Source organism: Xylocopa sonorina, chromosome 1 (assembly GCF_050948175.1).
Source record: "Xylocopa sonorina isolate GNS202 chromosome 1, iyXylSono1_principal, whole genome shotgun sequence".
Taxonomy (NCBI): domain Eukaryota; kingdom Metazoa; phylum Arthropoda; class Insecta; order Hymenoptera; family Apidae; genus Xylocopa; species Xylocopa sonorina.
Window position 1 is genome coordinate 7,655,720 of NC_135193.1, and position 24,338 is coordinate 7,680,057.

At 44.0% G+C, this 24,338-nt stretch overlaps 1 protein-coding gene across 6 annotated transcripts in view; it reads right to left on the minus strand.

Annotated features, from left to right (window-relative positions):
* The window catches only part of Rpb8 (DNA-directed RNA polymerases I, II, and III subunit Rpb8), a 63,132-nt gene that overhangs the window by 15,181 nt on the left and 23,613 nt on the right, over positions 1-24,338 (minus strand). For 2 of the 6 annotated variants that reach the window (XM_076904481.1, XM_076904518.1), the window contains exons 2-3: positions 19,875-19,958; positions 14,352-14,532 (exon numbers count right to left, since the gene is read on the minus strand). In XM_076904481.1, coding sequence (XP_076760596.1) covers positions 14,352-14,532; positions 19,875-19,958 — 265 coding nt within the window. Of the gene's footprint in view, positions 1-14,351; positions 14,533-16,417; positions 16,533-19,874; positions 19,959-20,202; positions 20,240-22,970; positions 23,223-24,338 lie in introns of those variants that run through there. The other 4 variants (XM_076904490.1, XM_076904528.1, XM_076904500.1 and 1 more) reach the window with 4 other exon arrangements.

Sequence of the window (24,338 nt, forward strand, 5' to 3'; positions counted from 1 at the left end):
GAGCAGGACAAGATAAAGAGGAAACAGCAGCCTTCCTTGCCAGGTGGACGGAACCTGGGGCCGACTTAATCTTAGAACACCTCCTCCATTGCCAACAAACAGACTGCGTTCTCACCACCACTCTGCCCAGCTCTGTAGGCTTACACTTTCGTCATACCCGCTGCGGGAAGCTGTAGCGAGGTGATCGGCGACGGGAGACACACACCAGCCACACCAGCCGCGCACAACACACCGCGGCTACGACAGGAACCGGACTAAAGAGAGGTGCACACGGAACGCGACGCGAAAACTGACACGCTATCGCGATACGATCTCGATCTACCGCGACACCGCGACGACCGTATGACAACGGACAACAACGAGCGCACTATCACCGCGGTCATGACGACGACACTGCGCGACGTCAGTACCAGCCAGAGGAGCACGTACGTGGAGAGGGAGAGAGAGAGAGAGAGAGAGAGAGAGAGAAAGGAGACTTAAGGAACACGCAAAGGAAACGAGAAGCATGCAAATCGAAAGCAAATAGCATATAAATCAATGGGGAATAAGGGACACGTAAATCGAACCAGAGTGGACGATATAGGGTAACACTGAAAGAGATAGGTGGAGAAAAAGACGGGCAGCGAAGGAAGAACAGGATCTATCTCGGCAAGGGTAAAGGATGATGAGTGGTTCTTCTGGCTGACTGACCCTCTATGCAAACGCGCCTTCAAGTATCACGGGCGCGCAGTCGGCTGCTCTCGTTGTCTCGTAAAACAACAACGTATCGCGCGAGTGAAAGCGCACCTGCGCGCTCTCCTGCGTCGTTTTCTCGGTCGCGGCCCGTTTGTCCCTGTCGTGCCACATCTCCTCCACCCCTCCCAGCCTACTAACCCTCTCTTTTTCTCCCTTGCTCCTGAACGTGGCCACCCGAGAGCCCTCTCTCCTCTCCTCTTCGTTCTCCGACACGCGTTCTCTTTCCGTGCTTCGCACAACTTGCCACTGGTCGACTGGAGAGGGGAACTCCGCTAGGAGGCACCTACCGCCTCTTTCTCGTGCCGCTTCCCCTCACCCGCCGTGCATTTCCAACCGCCACGTCGCGTCTCTCTTTCCACGACGACGACGACAGCATCCACGAACGACCCTGTAACACCACCCACCCACCTAATACCCAGCATGCATCGTCGAGAGTCGATTACCGTCGAGAGAGAACCGGGGACGGACCCTACCACTCTCTCGCGATACAACCGCGCAGAGACAGACAGATACCAATATGGCCGCCGCCACTCTCGACCAAATTCAACGCGGCGCGCGCGCGCGCGCGCCCGCGCTCATTGGGGGGTTATGTAAGTCGCAGATGATTGGCAGCCTTTAAACGTTTACCGTAGAACGAATTATTCGGGATCCCTGGAAAACTATTCGCAGATTAAATTTCGAGCGTTTGGTAGGAGCAGTTGCGAATGTTCGTTCGTAGGTTTACGCGAGCAAAATCAATAGAAATGGAAAGTACGAAAACTTTATTAGCTAAGTATATCGTCATATTCGATGTAGGTGGCTTTACTGTACCAGAACTATTAAATATCATTTGTTGGACTCAATGAAAATGTAGTCTTACATATATTATGTAATACATACGCATACATGTACAATGTACATATATTATGTAATGCATATGCATTATACATGGCAAGTAGCCTAATATTACAGTTCGAAGGCGTACGTTTTGTCGAAGGTTGCCTCGTCAGTTGTCAGATTTCTTAGCGAAGTTTGTTCATTTGAATATCATTGTACCGTGGAATACTTTCAACTTTAAAAAGTCTAACGTAATTGGACACTTTATAATCTCCTTTTGTTAATTGGAAGGTAAAACATGACCTATCACACTCTATTTCAATCTTCACATTCTTGCGTATCAATGAAATTTTTCAAAACCATTAAGAGGAATACCTCTACATAAAATACGATCGATAGAGCAATAAAACAAGTGCTCGATCTGTACAAACCATCGACTTAAGCCACGTTTCGAATCATCGGCACATTAATAATATCTGAGCGAATCTAAATTAATATCCTCGATCCCGTATCAGTTACCTCGTGGTCGATGAACCTCGATTCAACCCGCACAAGGCGAATCGAAATTGCGCACATAAACCACGATATCGTATAAGTTCGCCAGGCACAAAGGCACGAGCAAACTCGACTGCCGCAAATCCAAAATTAGACACTGCCAATCACCAGGCGCAATCTATATTATCGGGGCAATCGATTACCTTCAACGTTGTCGAAGTCGGAGAACCATACAGCCATATTAATCGACCAGCACACAGCCTATATTAATAGCTCGATTAGGAAGGACCAACGCAAAGCAATTGCCGCGGGACAGTTCGAATGCCAGAGAGGGTTAATACGATTCGATGATATTCGAGGAGCCCCGCGTGGTTGCTAGTTTACGTAAGAGACTCTCGACTAAACGGAGAAACGCGAGAATTGGTTATTATTCGGTCTCACGCGTTGGCGAAATTTTTTAAACCGTCGTAAAAGCGAGCATTGTTTTTCGAAGCGCGAAGCTGACATGAGTTTTGGCTCGAAGACAAACTCGAAGTACGCAGTTGGCTTTCAACAATGTTAATAGGAATCTTTCAAGTTCAAAATTAACGACGCTAAACGAAAGAATCAACCTTGTATCGGAACTAACTTCGTGATAGAAAACAATTCACAACATAAACAATTCGTAACACAATTTAAGAGGCTCGAGAATACCAAAAGCTATGGATCTTCTTAAGGAGCTTGATCGAGACAGTCATCTGTCCGTCAATATGCTTGCAACCTACGCGTGCACTGTTGTTCAGCCTGAACAAGTCAAATTCCACTTGAATAACTCGGAACTCGGTTATGGTTGACGATAGCAATAACAATTTGATTACCAATGTAACGAAGATTATCAGTTCAAAGAGATGGAGGCATTGCGCGATGGCTCGTAAACAACAATAAAATTATCCTCAGGATCGAGAGAGGAAGAGAGAGAGAGAGAAGAATCTGAAAGAATAGCAGTGCATCTCGAAGGCCGCGTCACCCTGTCTGACCACAAATCGAACTTTTCTACTTAGAAACTGAGCTGGTCGGAGATGAACGAAGGGGCACGAAGCAAGTCGAAGCAACACGTGGCCCCTGGGAATACGCAAGGGAGAGCAAAAACGGGAGAAAGAGAAAGAGAGAGAGAGAGAGAGAAAGAGAAGGACCACCGCACATAGCACAGATTCTATGTACTCTAGCTATGAAAGTCAGGAACTGTTAAGTACACGATTTGCGTTTCAATGTCACGGCTCTAGCGCACATGATAAACGCATCTGCGTGTGGATGAAATCGACTGCAATGAAAGGGAAAGAAAGAGGTAACTTGAGCGTAATTATTATGAGAAGTGAATGAGAAAAGAAACTAGATATGATGAAACAAGATCAAATGAAACACTACGCTGATTGTTCATTTAAGTAGTTAAGATTCAGTAGCGAGGAACGAGCAAAGTTGAACGAATCGAATTATACCTATCGGTGATATCCAATCGATAGAGGCAAACTTGTAGGACTTGAAATTTCGCGATCACTTTAACTGACCTACATTCTGCGTGCATTGATATATTATCTAACGGGTGTCGAATAAATAGAGTGATATTTTTAGAGGTAACTATAATTTTGTTTAATAACGAGGTCGGACTATTCTACTATTTTTTAAGTACGTTTAAATACGATGTTGATCATTTATATATTTATTCGAACGCTATTAATTACCATCTACTGTTTCGATGTTTTTATTGTATACCACTTACTCCGAACGCAGTTCACTCTAACAAACGAATTATCTTTTTTTTCTATTTTAACTAGATTTCAATCTCAAAAATATTTTCACATAATTTCCCGATACACTATATGCAGGGAACACGCAGGAGAGTAACTCGGCGTTTCCTCAAGTACTACAGACAGCTCGAGTAATTGGATCGAGCGGTTGGGCTGCGATTGGCAGCCGGCTAACAGGCCTGTTTCAACCCCCATCCAGAAAGAGGCAAGGGCTCGGGAGATCCTATAATGCTATGCTTAACTTGACCTTAATTTCACGGGATACAATTTGATTGTCGCTTATGCTCTCGAGTCCTCGGAAAATTAGCGACAATATATATATATATTGCTGCTGCTGCCGAGGGAAACGAACCACTTGATCGCCATTTTTCATTTCTAGCTTAAACCTCCTATGATCGAAGATATTTGAAAACTAACACTTAAAACTGTATGATATTACATGCATAAAAGGTACTTCTAGATATCATTTCACTCCGTTCTGTTAACGCGAAAGTATCTATCTCTTTGAGCACACGTTACACTTCAGCTATATCTGGAAAGCAACATCTAAAACCAGCACGAGCTTCACTACCTCGATTGTTTCACTTTCCACTAAATGTTGCTATCAAAAAGGGGCGACAGCAAGAAAAAAATGTGCATCGCGGTAAATGAAACTGTAATTTCCAACTGTATGTTTTAAGAGGTACTTCACGTTATTATCATTGTAATTTGTCGCTGTTTCTTTTTCATACACGTTTCTAATTTTCTTTCTACAAATGACTTCGTTTGACCAGCGATTCCCTTCGGTCTCCCGCTCTCTGATCTCCATCGCCGCCATAGTGATGGAAACGCAGAATGACGTCAGCGACTCCTCTTCCGCCGCGTGCCTCTTGCAATCCCATCCGGAAACGGGGAAGAGAGGTCGAAGGGGTGGAATATAGCACCTTTCAGTCAATAACAGGCAAGAGAACGCTTCCGTGTTCGAGCCTTGACTTTCTCACCCCGTCTCATAATTCACCCCATCGAAATGCTGCCACCCCCGTCTTTCGACTGGGGCATACTCGACGTCCAAACGAGATACGCTTTTTATTTATTCGTAAATTCCAACGTAAATTGGATCGAAACAGTGTTTAAATTTAAATATTCCCCATCCTTGCTATCTCTGTACATTGTTTGCATCGAATTCGATAAGAGGAGGGTGAAAGATGTTCAGAAAAGAAGCTCGTTAGAGGCTTTTTATATTAATCTATCTGAAATATCGAAAAGAGTAGGTACTTGAGAAGCTTCGTAAAATTTACGCGACGTGTAACTCTGAAAGAAACTTGGGGATGGTTCAGAGGGAGGTAGGAAGAGAAAACACTCGTTATCGATTGGCTGGTAATCAGCTTTCTCTTCTTGCGCGCAAAAGAGGCGTCTTTATGTCCGCTTAACCTTGCAGCATATTAAGGGCACCATAGTTTGCTCGATAATAGGGCCAAGGACACGTCGTCCGACTGTGCCTTCATTCGCTTGAATAATTGATAAAATATCGACAAAATTGCTCTTAACTTGTCAGGGGCGTTATCGTTATATTCGAGTTGATTGTTGATCTCATCGATATAATTTGTCTTATCCATACAGTAGATAGAATACAAGGATTAGGCAAGCCATAATAAAAGTCTAGGGTGAGAAAAAATATCCATTAGTAAATTAATACAAGTTTTTCCAAAATTCAATCATTATTGAAATTGCTTTTCATAATCAAATAAGAAACGTCACAAGATTAACGCTTTTGACAGCAACGGCTCATCCAGTACCATTATACACTAACTAGCTTCATATTGCTCTGAAATGAAATATTAATCTGTTCTGTGCCAGGTCACCCCCTTCGACCCCATTCGCCTAAAACTTTGTTACAGTAGAGCTTATCTTTACTTAACGAGTGACGTTGAAATATTTCAATTGATTTTACTTTTTAAAATGCTACTCGGTACGTTTTACCAATGAACCAATTTCTATTATAACGAACATCCTTTCATTACAATGCGTAGTAAGTAGCAATCACTAATTCGAGTCGCTCGTTCTAGAACTGTGCAATATAAAGAACATTATATACATTCCTGGCCGATATTAATTTCTAAGACATTATGCGTATCAATTTGAAGCACTCTATCGGTAAGCCAATCGCGGATTTTTCATTTCCTCGGGTCACACATTCACCCCCCAAGGCTTTAAACTATCTAACCAATGTATCAAGTGCTCTCATGTGCACAGTTTCCGAACTCGTCCTGCGGGCGACTAAGGACGCGCTGCACGACACGCGCGACAAGGTAGGCTCTGTCCTGTTTGCCCGTAGTTTCAACGACAAAGAGAGAGAGAGAGAGAGAGAGAGAGAGAGAGAGAGAGAGAGAGAGAGAGAGAGAGAGAGAGAGAAAGATGGAGGAACGGGGAATTTATGCACGAGCGACCGTCAGGGGTTGACCTAATTTCACGCCGTAGGTTGGCCTCTGGCTGTCTGACCTTTCCCCAGGAGAGTTCCTGGCGGAGGGTGCACGCGTTCGAGGCGTGCACCGTAGTAGAGCACGTGTACCGAACACGTCGCGGCCACGACCAAGTCTACAGGATGGAAAAAAACAACGAGATTATGTGAGAATGCGTAGGATGCGCGTGAACCGGAAATTGAAAACGTGAATAATCGGAGAGGATATGAGTGGAAAAAATAGAGAGTCGAAGTTTTATAAAATTGCGTTAAACTACATTATATATTCTCGACTTAATGCTTAATTGGTATGAAATTGTAAAAAAAGATAGAATAAATCAACAAGTATGAGAAGGAAAAATAGAGAAGAAACAGGAGATATGGGTACGCTGGGAAATTCTAAATTGAAAGTTTAATGATACACGTGAATTGGAGTATCTATAATTGATGACGAGTAAGGTGGAAAAAGTAATGAGAAAATTTAAGGATGCATGAGATCATGGTTTGAAAGTTTTATGGTGCTCGCGAGTGGAGATGTAATTGATATTGGAATTGAAAATTCCAGGAAAAGTTAACGAGAAAAAAAAGTGAAACAATTGGAAACAATATTATTCGTAATTAATGAGAACGTAATGATTTACTAAATGATTATCCAGTGGTAGAACTTTTCTGTTGATTTCACGATGATGACTAAATGGATTTACCCGGTCAGGGTCAGACTCAACAAGTAGCTTAATCTAACATATGACCTGCGAGTGAAATTATGACTAAATAACGTTCGTATTCTGATCTACCATCTTGACGATACATCTACATCGATTTATAGTATGCGAAAAAGGAACGCAAAAAGGGATCGCAAACGGAGAAGGCTTTCAAACTTCTACTCGAATAACTTACATAATTAATCATTGGTTCCACGGAACAAAAAAGAATCGAGCTACCTCGACATCTGAATTCTCTGATTACAATTCTCTTTTAAATTACATTTATTAATAAAAGCATAAAGAGAATTAACTTCTTAATTGGTTCCGACGGGTACATCCCGTCAGCTGTGGGCTTAAAAAGTGATTGAAAAAGGATACGCTCGAGGGTGAGACGGGAAACAGGACAGGGATTAACTAGAGTCCGGCGAATCTGCGTAGGTGTATCCGAGCGACCTAGGTGGTGGAGGTTCGCCAGGCAGGTGCCGGACCCATCGTGAGGGGATAAACGAAACTGGGTCACCCCTGGGAACCGTCGAAGCCTGGGGCTCGTGCGTCCCGGAACACGGCTACCCACGGAAAGAAAAAAGGAGAGGAGAGAGAGAGAGAGAGAGGAGAGTACGCCTGGCGAATATGCATGTCGACCGGCTCTGAAACGGAAACGGGCGCACGCACTATTTACAAAAAGGAAGTTCCTCTGTGGAAAATTGCGATAGCGAGGTTCGATTCATGAATTATGTATTACCTAACGGTGGCTTATCAGTCGGCGACTGGGGAAGAAAGAACTTGGTTGACTGGCTGGTTGATGATAACTGAAAACGTGATCGTGCGGATTCGATAGTAAATCGTTAATCATCTGACCGATGGAATAATGAATAATATTATATAATGCTTTCGCTTGCTCTATCATTCTCATTAAAGATGCGAAATGGTAGAGCGATAGGTCAGATTGGAGATATACAGTATACAGAGATACAAGTATACAGATGGTGTATTGTATTGATTGATAACGTTATTTACTTAACATTTCAATATTGCAAATGGATAACTAGGATTTTGTTGTTTAATATTTTCTTATATTTCTTTATTTGAAAAATACGTTTGATGCTGGATAACTATAATAACCATGGAGAAACAAACTATTTTTGACCAGGCATAAGACAACTTTACACCTGTGTCAACTACGTGTCGGCTATGTTGGAAAATAATACGTTACCAAACGATACGTACTCGTGTCATTAAATGAACAGAAATTCTTCTTCGTTTCAGTTATATTTCTAAGGATAAACACATCCGAAATGATTCACCAGAGTTAGTCTGAAATTCCAGAACAAACGTTAAAACTAGATAAGTTTAAAATCAGCTCGATGCTCAACGCTAGAACTGGGTTAGTCGACTTATCCACTTGTTGCAGATTCGAGATGCCTGGTTGCATTGCATGCATATTAAGGTGACCATATAACATATGGGGCTTGAAGAGCGTTGAAAGTATCGCGACAGGGTCAGCTGCGCTTGACACGGCCCTGAATTACGACCTGAAAGACCCCCTGCTTTCCACAAATCTCTCGAATCTTTTCCTCCACTGACCTCGACATAGGTATCGCAATATCCCTGACGAGTTTACGAACTTCTCAGATTATCTTCATCAATGGTACCGTCAATGGGAAGAGGTTCTACGTACGTGGCGCGCATCTGTGACAGAATTAGAGCCCCTAACCAGCTATGGAAGTGCAGGGACGAGGCGCAGGCTAGAATCGTATACCAGCTCGGAATACGGATTAATGTAACATAATCGAATAACTGGAACCACCGTGTGTCCCCTTCTGCACTCGCAACGAGTGACGTCAACGGCTAACTCCGACTCGTACGCACCGGTTTCCTGTACATACCCGCGCCTCTTACCTCGAGAGGCCCGTGAAATAACGCTCGACACGTTGCAGAGTGTTCCCTAAACGACACAATAACGCCGCTAACGCGGACAAAAGACCCGTCGAACTTTCAGGGAGAATGAAATTCATGAATGCCTTGTATTTAGGACGAAAATGGTGGGCCAAGAGCGAGGGGGGCATATCGAAAATCGAGGTTGAGGCTCGATTTAAAATATTGCGGGAGAAAATCAATTATCTGTTACCCAAAGCTTCGGATGTAGTTAACTGTTGCTGCGTTTCGTTTTCTAAAAATGAACGAAGGTCGAATGTAGGTCGCGGAAACGTCTTGTGCAGAATATTTTTCTACGTTCAAAATGAATTTATAAATTACAAGCGACGCGTAGCAGCGTGTATAGTATACAATAAGCCGCGAAAAAATTGCACAAGCTAAAAATGTGATCAGCTGTTGTTAAACGGTCGGGACGGGATTGCATAATGCTTGCATTGCGTGACGATGCATTCCCTTCCTCCTTCCGCTCTTCCGAGCAGTCTATACGTAATGTACATAGTGCCTCTAAAGTACAAGGCTACGAGCTTGGCCAGTGATGTACGAAATAGTGGCGTACTGCAGGCACCTCTATTTTTAATCATTTCAACAGAAACCGAAATACAAGTTTGATCATCGTTAGCTAAAATTCCAATGCCATGAACAACTGTTCCTTTCGAAAACAAACTTACTCCCATACCGATAGTCCGCTTTTCATTCCATCCTTTTTTACTGCCTTCGATCACCTTTGATTTTCAACCGAAACTGTAACACAACTGGTATCACCGTTAATCGAAAATTACAATCTCTGGAATACCTTTAATCTCTTAAAGGAATTTGTCACAACATATCATATCCGACGGTAACAATTTGTATATCAATTATCTCTCTTCCATTCACTTGAATCCCCTTCGTTCATCTGTTCTTGGTACGAATTTTAAAAATCATGACGTTTGTTTCAAACGTGAACGGCAAATCTTCACGTTTCTTTGTTATATAATTATAATCACCTGAATACTATGGTTTCATTAATTATGAAAAAAGTTTCATATTATAAGGAAAGGATGAAACACTCTCCGGGCATGACACTAATAGCTTTTTGCTCTTCAAATTTAAATGCACACCTGCACTTAAACAGAGGAGACGTCAATGACACGCGAAAGACAAGCGTACCCATTAGAAGACGGAATGAAAACGTTCCACCCTGCCAAAAACGTGTGCTGCAATTCCCACTGCCACCGCAGGCCAAGCCTTACGTAATTTCCTCCCGCACCCCGTCCTCACAATGTCCTCTCTTAGACCCTTTGTCGCGAGCCGCAACGCGACATTTTTACAAGCTCTACGATCACCCTCCAACCCTCCCCTTGCAACGTAACATCGAGTGACGTGGCGGTTAAATTTTCCGCCAAGTCGCGCGGATATATTTACAACATCAGGACGAGTTCGAGCGAGTTCGTTTCGGTTCTACTGGATGGACATGACTGACAAACAAACAGCTTCGATCATAAGAATAGTTTCTTACAATGCAAATTTTATTGAAAGCGTAAGTGTATGTTAAATGATTTTAACGTTTCAGCGTTAAATATATAGAATGGACAAGCGAAAGCTTTCCATATTGAATAAGCTGGGAATTATAGACGCGAGAGTGCAATTTCTCGAATAAAAGTCATTTGGTATTCTTCTGAATCACTATAGGCCCTCTTATACCAAGTAACATAAATGTTTCAAATGTAGAAACATTTCATAATTTTCAACAGTTATTTAGTATCCATAGTATTAAGGAATTTGAAGTTCCTCAATAATTTAATTCATTCGTGTTATAAATAATTTGAATACGGCTAACGTTTATAACAAGACCTTGAATGCACAGCAGATTCAAAGTCATTTATTATCCGAAATTAAATCCGCTTCAGGTCGTTGTTGTAAATGCAACGCAAATTGAGAAACCGAGGGAGTTCATTAAGATTTAATCGGAATTGTGCGAGACAATTATCCCAATTGCACTATCGCGATATAATTATTGAAATATTAAATGTTTCGCGCGCTGTTGCCTCCGACAGCAGATAACAGAAATTATGGTATATATATGTATACGAGGCGCATTATTTCCAGTTTACCTTTTTCATCATAGTGTTAAAAGATAACGTTTAATTCTCGGTGCAGTGAACGGTATGCATGTATTCCTCGCGAATCTGTTAAAGCACGATAGAACAATATACTATTCTCGAATTCCACGCGTTTATAGTTTCGAATCAAACATTCTACATGTACAGTGGATACTTAATTATACCAGATAAAGTTGTTTTCCATGATATATTTCACGAGAAGACGTTCGATCGTGATAATGGCAACGGTTATGTCACGACTAACGTTAGCCCTCGACGTGCCGAAATGATGTAACGCATGTATCGGATATCTCGGATACAACAGCTTACAACCATATTTAATATGTACACCCCTTGTAAGAAAATTCATTGAGCGTTTAGTTACGGCATGCATCAATTTGTTCCTCCGTGAAACCAGTAATTGTTTAAAGAAACAAGGAAGAAGAATTATTAGTAGGGATTTTAAAATGCTCGTTTTATAGGTAGTCAGAAGTTAGCGCCATCTAAGTCTTCGAGGCGAGAGGGGAAGTCTCCTGCTGGGGGCTTGAGGATCAGCTGATTGGTCACTAGAGCGTCAGCTGATTTTGACAGCCCGGTCGACCTTGTGCGCATCCTAGCACATCGCGCGCAGCGACCATTTCAAATGCACAACTTATGGCGTCTACGCGTGCGCACTGAACGCACGCGTTTCAAAAACAACTCCACTTTTACAGTTTACGAATCCAGAGCAACGGATGACAATCTTTCAAATAGTAAAATAAAAATTAGCAAGTATCATTTGCTCCTTCGTTTTACGTTTTACAAGAAAGTTTGCAATCGAGCAAGTAGAAATCAGATCAGGTTTAAAGCGAAGTTTATTATAAATTAAAGATCGCTTTCATCTATAGAGAGATACGTTTGTCACACTATACCTGCGCGTTGTTTGTTTTGTTAGAGGATTAGTTACATCAATTCTAGAGCGAGTATCCGATCAATAATTCATTTCCTTGCTGTCACGCCCCTATTCGATGGACTCGCGCTATCAGCAGAGGCGTACCACAGTGGGCCATGGTAAATGATTTTAGCCGTCAGGTTGTGGAGCACCTGGATAATTCTTCGCTCTCGTTATCTATGAGTAGCTGGTATCGACAGGATTTACTCAACAGTGCAAATATTGATAGAGCCATCGACGGCATCGTGTACTCTTATTTGGCCTCTATGACTAAACCCATGAATTACTGAGTACGTTATTATGTGATTCCATATGTGCAGTTCGTGAAAGTCGAGCATTTTAACTTGCTTTCCTTGTCCGGCCGTATCTGTTTATCTGTACTGATATCCTGTCACGTTATTCCTTCGTAAAGTGACCGCATGGTCTGTGGCAGGTAACACAATGGGCTGCTAACGCCCTCAGAAAACTGAGATACCACCAGCTGTGTTCACCCGCTTCATTACCCACCGAGTGAACGCAGAGTGGCTCCCTGTTCTCCGAGAGCCCGTTTCACCGTTTTCATTCCGCTCTTACCGACCGACTGGTTTGGAATGATAATCACACACTTCCGCGACTCCTCGTCGATGTCGATATTCTTTAAAAAAGCAGAACGAACTTGTTCTATCCTTGATTCATCGTTCTGCCTAATGTCATTCCTAACTTTGTCGTCAGTCGAACATTTGAATATTAAAATTTATGACTTACAGCACCTTGAAAGTATGAAAAACAACCAGAATAGGAATGTAAATTATTTACACGACATGTATAATGAAATACGACGTCTATGATTTGTGAATAGCTTTTTGGAAATCTATCTGTAAAGATACGAAAACTGGAGCCGAATACGATACGATCTAATGATAACATTCGAATGCAAACATATAGCGAAGATAGCAAGGAAACCATTGGACTATACGTATGTATAACAAAGAAATCGATAAATCGATGCGGAAACGTCAAACATTAAATGGCGAACAGCTTTTTTGAACGACCAACATTTACTTTCCTGCCGGAGAATATATTGGGCCCACAGTATCAGCTAATAAATTCGCAGACTGTCGTGAAATTAATCCATTTTGTAACCATTCTATACGCTACAACAAGTATCTGTCCGTCCAATTAGTTCCGCGCCTGCAGCAAAAGTTCTCGAGAAACACTCACGCGTTCCAAGCGTTTGCCTTCTCACAAAACACGTATGACAAATAATGCCAATTTTTTACGTTCTAACTTCTGGACAGTTTAAGGTCAACTTGACCTTCACACGTAACTGACGATCGCCCATCGCATTATTTTCGATCTTAACTTCTACGAGGACCGAAATAATTGGAATGGAAAAATACAGAGAATGTCAGGGACGGGCGCGTCGATGAAAGAGAACGATTACATAATCGCTACGCACGATTTAAAACCTTCTTTACGCACAGTATCGTTAGTTTGTTCGAATTTATCTTATCGAGCGTCGGCCACGGTGTATTCTTCTATCCTCGACGATAAAGTCTACGCGAATCCGAGCCGTGTACACAGTGGCGGGAGCTGGCGCATACAGTTAACGGCGGAACCGGCACCGATCAAACATCAAAGCAGCCTTTACTGCATACTAAATGCGCACGACGGTAGAGTCGCGTTTCAAGGTTGAACGATAAGTCGGTCAAATCAGGGTTATCAACGGGAACTTGTTTCAAGACGAAATTTTTTACCGAACAATTCGCTAAAACTGTTTACGATTCATAAATACGTAACTTAAAAGAAACAGCTGTTACGTATCTATTCGAAATTACTACTTTAAATTGTAACTTGAAAAATTGAAATTCTAGCTTGGTTTATAACATCATACCTTTTCCGGATACTGTTTACGCTTCGATGAACATTAGTGTATATTATGTAAATTGGTTAAGAGATAAATTAGTCGTTGGAGGTTTTTATTTTTTTTAATATGATAAATTTTTATGCCTTTCCTTTCGTTATTACGAAGAACGCTTTGCGAATCTTTAGAGGTTCTGCAAACCTTCACGGAACTTCATTGAGCACTGGAAGCGAGCCAATCGGAGATTGCAGTAAAAAGAGGGCGCGTTTACGCACGTTGACGCGTGCAAATGACGTCACGGTGTGACGTATACATGCGTGCACACGCGAGATACGCTATACGATTACGGTGGATCATAACAGAATAAAGATAGCGACACAAATGCGTACACAGCCGCGTTTCACAAATGTCTTTGCGATTCTAAAAACTTAAGGTAAACGTGGTAAACAAAAATTGTTTTCCGTCTTAAAGAAGAGAGTATTCTTTCTTGTAACTGTTACGTTTCAAGATTGTGGACATTTTATTCTGCTAAGAGCACACCACGCGAAATATCGATTTAGATTATGAAAAATAAAAAATTAGTTACTTACAATCTACTGCTGGGTTCATTGCTAGCTTCGTCACCTTCGATTCGGTAAACCTTACCGGACATCACGTATTCGAAACTGTCTGCTCTGGAACCGCCTTCCTGTTCTGTTGCGTTCCATTCCCCTCCATCAGGATAGCCGTCCTCCCTCAAGGTCGTCGCAAGAACCAGACGAAACTTATCACCTGTAACAAAAAAAGCCGGAATATTGTAACGAAGAATAATCACGCTTCGCGTATTTTTCGCGAGCGATACTTATATAAAAAAAAAAAAAAAAAGAGGGAAGAATGATCGTTCGCCTCGGTCTAAATATCGACGTGGCAAAATTCGCAATATCATGGAATACGGAAATTGATATCTAATAATAAACCTCAAGGCGATTGCATCGAAAATACGTTGGGGGCGTTGCAGACATTCGTTTCGTCACGTTCAAACGAGATTCACGGTTGATCGCGTCTAAACCAATAGGGCCGCCGTCTCCTCTCGCTATTTTCGCGAACAGGCTATAGGCGGGATACGCATGTGCACGCGATAAAAACACGGGAGCGTTTTCCGCATCGACGTTTCCCACTCTCGTTGCATCATGCATCGTACGTTGTGAACGTGACATGACACGTCACGCTCGGAAGGAAACACGAAAACTGTAATATGTCACGTCGATTATCTGCGCCGCGACGTTGATTATGCAAGAGATAGAGGAGCCAAAGCCGTAGATATTGCCGCGACAAAATGGGCTCGAATTAGCGGATGTGAAGGGTAATCGAACAACGACGGAGACAGATATCTAAAAATATTATTCCAACTAACAATATAGATAGAACTCCTCGCGTTACGACTAACTGTAGCTAATAACGATAACAGTAATAATGATAAATAAAAGTGCTTTATAAAAGTAAATCATTCGCTTACAATATCAACTGGCTTATGAAAAAAATACGATGTGCTAGAGTAAATTGGTACGCGTATGATCGTCGATCGACCAGATAACAGGAGAAAAAGAGGCAAAGGATGAAGGGTAGGAAGAGATGAAAAAGAAGGGATGTACGGGGTAAGGTTAACCTATATAGCGCAAAGGACTACTAGCGACATAGGAAACTGGGGCACTAAAGGAACGGGACGAAAAGCGTTATTGAAATTACGTACCGTTGCAATCACATTAAACGTGGTGATTAATGACCGCTATAACCTCTCACGTGCCTGCGCGACTAAATAGGAAACACCAAGAAACCCGCACGTAAGAATCCCGGAGAACAAGGGTCAAGGTTAAAAGTCCACGGTATGTCGATGCTAGATATAGTATAGTAATCGATATTACCGGCCGTGGCAATGTCGAGGGGGGCTACAAAGAAGCGACGAATGAAAACGAAGCTGGAAAAATCTACATAACCAATTGATCATGCCGAGAGATGTACGTGGTTCAGAGGCTTACATCACGATAATGGCATAACGATTATAGATTATCTAGTTGAGCGATATACGACCGCGTTACATCCCCGGCCACATTAACCAATGCGAGCCGGGCAAAGAATATGGGCTCACGTGATTTACAGCATTAACCTTGACACTGACAGCAACGCGTTCCACTAATTTGCTCGTGTTAGAGAGGCGTATTAACACTTTATGCTACACTGAATTTAGGTATCAATAGAGCGGGATCATCCCGTACAAGTTTTTTACCGTCAACCATATCTTAATATTAACGCTTGACTTTATTTGAAATGTTAACGCGATATATTTGAAGGGTTACAACGTAAAAGATTATCTTTACTACACTAGAACAACACACTTTCGACACTATTGATTTATTAGCGAGTTTGTACCAACCGGATATATTTAAGAAACGAATACTACCGTGGTAATACACGTTGAGATACGTTGACCACCCCCGCGTAATACAGCTTTAACGCGACCCCGGGTCTACCGAAAACCGCCATCTTGCCTCGTGACGTCAAGCACGGTCGAAAGAGAGAACTAAACGATAGTTTATATCCATTTCTTCATATCGTGCGCATCCGCATTCACCGCGCAGGACATCCTGCCCTTGTTATCTATTCCAATATCCACACACACCTGACGTGACTTTGCTGCAGCACCAAGAGACGATCCCAAAATCGTAGCGCCACGCGATTCTCTTCGAATCGACTACGTACGTGTAAATTCCGGCAGACATTCGCGCGTCGATTCACCCGCATTGCCTCGTCCCTTTTTCCTCGTCCTGCCCACTTAAATGGTACTTCCTCATCGAACAGTCCGTAGCACAACCCGAACGATTCCCGTAATCGAACGTGCCGGTGCGTAATACGACGTAGGTTAATCGTACGCTACGAAACGGAACTGCGTATGCACAAAAAAATCGTATCACGTAGTAGCGCGCACCAACAAGGAAACCGGCGGAAAAAGCGCGCGCGATACGCGACCGGGAAGATCGAATGCGAATTGTATACGCGAGAGACCGGCAGCGATGACAACGACGATAGGCGAACACCAGTGAGGCGAGAGCACACGATGAGGAGAAAGACAGAGAGAAGGAGAGAGAGAGAGAGAGAGAGAGAGAGAGAGAGAGAGAGAGAGAGAGAGAGAGAAAGAACACGGACGACGCACACACAGTTGCTTCTTCTCTCGGCGAACGAGTATCGCGACCGACACGGCTACGAGTCGTGGCCGTTTTGACCTTGGCATTGAACTTATGGGAGCTGCCGGGTGAAGCAGCAGAGGGGAGTGGGATACGAGCGTCGGAGAGAAGGGAGGAAAGCAGAATGTGGTACGGGCGGAGCGGGGTAAACGAGAGGGAGATTGCGTCATCTCGCGCAAGCCTGTGCGCGCCGCGCGTCAATACAGCGGGACTGCCTGGCCCTATGGACTAACCTTCATACCCCTACCCCTCGCGCAGCTCTCGCGCTCTGTCCAGCACGATCGGCAAAGCTTCTTCCTGCAAAATCTATCTCTCTTTACTCTCCTCGCCAGCTGTAAAACCGGTGATCTTGATTCGCGTTTCAGCGTTAGGTTATGCTCTGGATATATTACATTTTTATACTCGATCTACGAAACGTCCGAAGTCACTCCGCTTTGATTTTGCCCACTTTTACTTCGTTACTCGAGATATTATTACAGGGAAGTGGACAGCTGTGTAAATGAAAATGTAGAATCAGGTTATGACAGTGAAAATGATAGGTCGAGGGAGATAGATAGATAGATAGATAGATAGAGAGAGAGAGAGAGAGAGAGAGAGAGAGAGAGAGAGAGAGAGAGAGAGAGTTATAAAAGGGAAACCATTGCGAGAGAAGCGGTGAGGAAACAGGATATGAATCTGTAAACACACCGAGCAGGCAGGGGTGGATCGACGATGCGGTGCACCACTCCTCCTTCTCCCACCCTTGCTGTTGGTGGGTGTGACGCACCCTCTCCCTCAGCAGCGCCCGAATCAACAAGATACATCCAGAACTACCCGTGGAGTGAGTCAAAATGACGATATTCGAAGGGAGAAGGGTTGGGGGTTTGCTGCAGCGTGACGTGGCCTTGGGTGCACTTACGAATCTAACATACGTTACCACGGAAGCCTTTTCTTTATCAATCTTGGACTGATCTCTCCCTTGATTAAGAGCGAACGATGTAAATTTAAAAATACATTTTCCCTCGATCTAATTACTATCAACACCAACGTGAAATAGTGGGAGCTAGGGGTGCGCCTTAATATGCATAAACATTTTTTTGCCTCGTAATTCTCGCGCTTCCATTAATGACACGGTTGTTACGCGAGTGAACAGCAGTAGTACAAACACTAACCAAGCGGACGACCTTTAGCATTAACTTACACGTGAAGATACGGACATCGTTGTGCATATTCGCGTGAACGTAAGTTCTAGAGCAGCTTTTCAGACACAAAACTTACGAAAGAGCTATCGTAACGAGAGACTTGGCTATGGAAGGAAAATACCGCTTTCAAAGATAGGCGAGGATACTTATATCAAATCCACGTCTCTGTAAGTGAACGATCCACGTTTTGAAACTGGTAACGAGATGGAAACGATTAGTTGACGCGAAAAAGAACGACCGACATCGAAATTTAAATATATACAGTAGACTAACAAGCAAGTTGCTTCGAACGGAACACGTTCTACCGGTGTCTATTAGCCAAGGTTGACCTTCGTATGTCCAATTAAGAAGTGGAAGAGTCACAGGAATAAAAAGACCGAAGCACGTGTGTCCCTTAGTGCGAAACACGTTTCGCGTTTACCGAAAGGCCGAGGGTAGGGCTTACCCTGTGTATACATCGATTCCCTTATGTCCCCCCCCCCCCATGTTCTTCTATAAGATCGTCTCAGAAGTTGCGTTACGTGGTGTCATGAACGGGAGAACGTGGAATGATTTTCGTCGACGGTCCTAGCGTTCATTGCACAACCGGAAGCGGCGTTGTCCAAAATCCGCTCAAGAAGGAAAATAGAAATTTCTAAATATTGTCGCCGTCTGCCAAATGCACCCCACACACGGTCCGTGGCCAGTGTGTACGAGCATAAATCTTATTCTGCGCCTCGAAACTCAACGACGTTCCGTGTACGTTATACATCGGAATGAAAATAGATGACAAGCGAAACGGCTTCATATCAAACGAAACGGGATGGAATACAAATTACTACCCGCGCATATAATTTTGCATCAGCCTTTCTGCTTCTGCGTATAACAATATGTACGTGATAAAGGTGATGAAGTTTTTAGACGCGATGTCAAATTAAACGAGATGGTAAACTTCTCTATAAGTTTATTCTGAAACGGCCCGTGACTATAACGAACAACTGCACGCACGTAAAGTTGCCAAGTCGCCGACGATGTAAACAAACATACAGAAGACGTGACAGCGCCTCCACGCCATGGCAAACAGAATTTTCATGCGATCCACGTTATCCCCTTACACTAACAGGCGACGTTTAATTACTTTTCACCATCGACAACATTCTCAAGCTAAAATAACAATCTCTGCGAAGGCGAAATTTTTATTCCCGTCTCAAGTGTCTCTATAGAAGACGAGGCGAGTTGAAAAATAACAGTCATTAATCATCCGCAAAACACGTCTCGCAACAGCCCCGCCCTGTATTCTTTCAAATTTAGACGATTTTAAGTGGAATGCGATGACATGCGGTTAAAAACGTTCCAGTCGTTAAAAACATTTTATTTTCTTGTCCGGCGAACATTCTACGATATACGTCATCATCGAAAAAGAACCGTGTAACCCCTGGACACAATCTAACGAGTACCACATGCGCTTTATCCGGCGCGGTCAAACCGAGTTCCCGTGAATGAAGTTACTTCATCGGACTAAAATTAAATTTGGCAACATTTAATCCCTATTCACGTATTCATAAACAAACTATCGTCTTGGACTAGCTCCTAAATGCACGATTTCTTGAATAACAATCGAATATTTCGAAATCGTGTGCAAAAAAAAATCATAAAAATTAATTTCAGAAATCTATCTCAATTTTTTAATACGATTTCGCAAAAAAAAAAAAATGAATCATCGAAAGACACTCACCGAGTTCTATAGGGTAGAGCCAGCTGTTGATGTCCAGGATCAAGTCCATTTTGAAGGACTCGGACTCGCAATGGAGCCTGCTCACTGCAGCCCATCATCGATCGACGCCCAGTCAGGGGAACCGGAAAAAAAGAAACGGGAAAGTCGTCACCGTTAGATATCAGCGTTAAACGCACACGTACAAAGGCGTGTGTTATCATTAAAATATAGGTACATGCAAGCGTCAACCATTATGTGCACATCAAGGAGGCGCAAGATTCGACTAATTCGAACCGGTGGTAACACGTTACGTCGCGTGAAAAAAAGCCAGGCATATCACGTGATGTACGTGTCAGCCACGGATGACTCATAGACTTCGGCAAATTCTTGAACGCAGCCGCGGTTGTCTGTTTTGATCGTAAACGATCAGAAAAGAGGAGCGTTGGAAGGGGGAGAAAAAAGAACGAGGCGAATTTTTACGGGCCTCTCTACGAATGCGACGCAGTCGTGCCACTTGACAGCTGCCCACAGGCTTGACGTCACTGTCAGCTAGCCAATCGCATTTGATTCACGATACGAATTTATCGCGGAGCCGACGCTCGCGAAACTCACCCGCATAAACGACGAGCGGGGCTCGATCGTTCGTTCGAGAACACGTAGCTGAAATACGTGTCACGATGGAGAGGTGCCCGCGCGCGTTTCACCTCACACGTGCAATTCTCGAATAAACTCGTGCACGTAAGCTTGCGGTAACTGTCAATCATCCTCGCCCGAGAATTCTTCCGTTCCTATTTATCTCGCACAGGTTATACGCGTTTACGTGTACCCTCTCCCTCAGGTTTCCGGTCCGAATTTTTAAGCACTCTTATATACAGTTGAAACTTCTCGATTCCACTTCTTGAATCGTTTCCAATCGCTCGTTCCACCACTCTACCATACGTTCCTCCATTCTGATTACGACCACGAGTTAAGAGCGGAATAGCATAATTCTCAGATGAAATTCGAGGACCAATCGTTTGAATATTTCGAATTCCAATTCCTCGTTCGGAAGACTCGCGGATTGAAAACAGATACCGGAAATCCGATTACGTCCGACGCGATATCGAGTGTCGATCTAGGATTACGATCACCGCGATTCGTAAACAAGGCGTCCTTGAAACCGCCGGAGGTACGTAATCGCGAAGCTACATTCGACGTTCAGCGCGACGAGACGAGGGATACACCAACGTTTTAACGAATCCGAGCGCGGTCACCTGATTTTCATTCGCGTTCGAACAATAATTCGTTATTAGCGACGGCGGGTCGTATCACGTTCCAATTACATAATTCGTCCTTGCGCTCGTCTTCGCTTGCGCCATTGTACTCGCCGCGGGACCGGCCAATAAGACCTTTGCCGCATCACCGCCGCCGATCATCGCAATGGACCCGTCCGCTTTGTCGCGGCTATTTCGAACGCGATTCCCCAACGTCTGCTCGATCCCGTGGCTCACGAGAACACGATTTCTTCGGATTACACGCGTCGATCGCGAACCATGGAACGGAAACCAATGACACGGACGCCACGATTCAGTCGTTGGGCGTGAAATAACAGGCCATCCATCGAAATTACCTCGCGTCACGTGAAAACGAAACGGGAACAGCCTGGATATGTTGTTTCACCGCATGGAGGAGAACGTCAACTTATCTATCATCGAAGATCATTTCAGGAATGAACGGGACCCTGATTATACAGACAAAGCTGTTTCAATATAGTTGGTTCGCTCCGCGTTGCGTCGAAATTCTTGTAGTATGGATCGAGAACTGGCTAAGCGGAACTCAACGATTTTCGAAATTTCTTTCGAATCTTTCTATGCGAAAAGTATATTCTCTCAGTGCCGTGTTATACAAAGGTTAGCTGTGTATGCGATTTCTGGATAATTATTTCACTTCTAAACGTCCGCGATACGATGTATTTAAATTTCGTTTAAACAGCGTCCTCTAAATTGTTGTAGGTTTTCGGTTTTAGGCTTATCGTTTAATGGTTGGACGAACGGTATTCGTCCATCGATACGTTTCTCCGGGAAATCGTCCAGGGACGGGTCTAATTTGTATGTATCTCATTGTCCACATCGGATTTGCGTGAATTAATGAAATGTCTTTCGTCGACGTGACTCAGTGTACATTTAAAGCGTGCAGCGTTGTGCAGACACCGCTTCGATCCGCTCCACCGACAGGCCCATAAACGCTCGACGATAGGCTCGCGCGCGCAATTATTCTTCTCTTTATTTCCAGGTAAAAAAATGCGGCACGTGTCGCGATTACAGAAGTCTATACGCGGCAGACGGTTTCACGAAAACGTAATTTCAACGGCATCGCGTATTCCGGAGAAACGGGGATCGTAGCCGAGGAGCGAGCATAAATAATTTTCATTTGAAATCCCCTGTAATGAATTTGACCCTGAACCAACGGGACGTTCTTCTTTTTACGCGGTGTACGTTGCATACGGAGCGCGTCGAGCACAGCTTACAAATTCGAAATCCACTTAATATCGATTCCACAGATAAGCAGCCATTTCACGATAACGAACCGTTCGGAATACACTGTTGAGAACCAAGGGACAGAGGATTTACGGAGAATCGAACGTTTGCGCGATGGCACGAGATCGATGAAGCTATTCGAGATCGCGAACGAGAGCTATCAAAGGGAAAGCAGGGCGAGAACGCGAAGACAATGGCAGCGCAAATACGCGTAAACGACGAGACGTTTCGTATTTACATGGTTAATTCACGGTTTTCCGGACGTGCAACGTCTCTCGAAGATGAGACACCAGCGAGAACGAGGGTGACGATGACAAAAGAGTCGAAGCGCGACAAAGCAGAAAAAATCGTGCGCTAATAATGACAATTGTACAGGCACACACGTCAAACGTGAGTCATACGCGTATCTTTCATAAACGATCGAATGGTAGACCATGGTCGGATACAGTCTTGGCTGTACAGTGTTTGCGAGTAATTATTACGCGCGTACGAAAACCACAATCGATCGTGAATCGGCTAGGTAGCGATTGAAAGGAATAACAGACACATTCTCCTACTAGATGGCTCGGTTCTACGAAGTGTACTTCCTCCAATTACTCACGCTAATCGCCGCGGTCGATCGTCGACGGTAATTCCGTGATCGCGTAAAAGCGGCTGCCGCTCGATCAGCTTCCCCAGTCGACTTCCCCATTTTTTTTAAAATCCTCTTTCTCTTCCACCGATCTTGATGCTGTCGTATACCAATCCGACGAGACCATTTCCCAATCCCGTCCACGTAACACCCTTTAACCGTTCGATACTCGGTGAACAGCTACTGCGTATCGTTTCTCCTCGTCGAAATCCGTTGGTCCCGTTGCTGCTTCCGAAACGTTCGATACTTTTTTCGAAAAACTGTTCCGGGAAACGAATGATTATCGGCGAAATGTGCGTAGCGATAATCGTGTTGCTCGATGTTATTCGGAAACAGGCCTCCTCTCCGCACCACGAGCGATGATTAAAGGATCCGGTCGGAATGAGACAAAGACAAAAGGAAAGAGGGTGAAAGAGAGCGAGAGAGTGAGAGAGAAAGAGAGGAGAGAGAGTGAGAGAGAGACACGGACCTCGAGACTGGCACACGGTGGACTGATCTGTTCCTCGTTGCTGACGTTGCTGCCAGCTGCTCGACTTCTATATGCCGCTGGAGAGAGGAGCAACGACGACCTTTATGGCGCCCGGTGGTACGAGTTCTCCAACGAAACGCACGGAACCTGCCTCTGTCCCCCACTCCGAATCGTTCGACTCTCTCACCCCTTAACCCTTCTCCTCTGCCGCTGTACACCACACGGAACTACCCTCCTCCGCTGTTACTCTCTCTCTCTCTCTCTCGCCTTCTCTCTTTCCCTCTCTCGTATCTGTCGCAGTCTTGCTCATCGAACAGGCCACACAATCGACTACGTGCCTCTTTCTCTCCTTCGCCACCCCGAAAGGCTGAGCGCGCGCCACCCCTTTCCGTTCTCGTTCTCCACCTGTCGCACTCTGGCTCCCTCTGTCTTCGTTTCTCTCGTCGGCTAGGGTGAGCGGGCGGTTTTCACTGGTTGGTCCTCGATTCTCAACCCACCCCCATAAGATGGATATAGGTACTCCCGCAATGGTTTCGAGAAATCTTCGTCCTTCTTTCCTCCATCGGGGAGTAAATAATTCTTTCGTTTTTTTCTTCTTTTTTTCGAATGCAGCGTGCGCGTGCACGTTCCTCCTTTAAGCGCACAATTGACAGCGATCGCGTGCTCCTTTGAACGATCCCGATGGTAAGAAAGACCGTGGAAACGAGAATTCACCAGCTTTTGTGCCGGCTAATTGGACTTAACGTGGTACCGAGCAGAAAAACTCGTTAAAAATATCCGTCCTGGTCTCTTCTTGCAATTAAGGGGCTCTCTTTTCTGCTACCACCGAGCTGACGGTATTTCCCTCTTCTTTTCTAACGGAATCAACG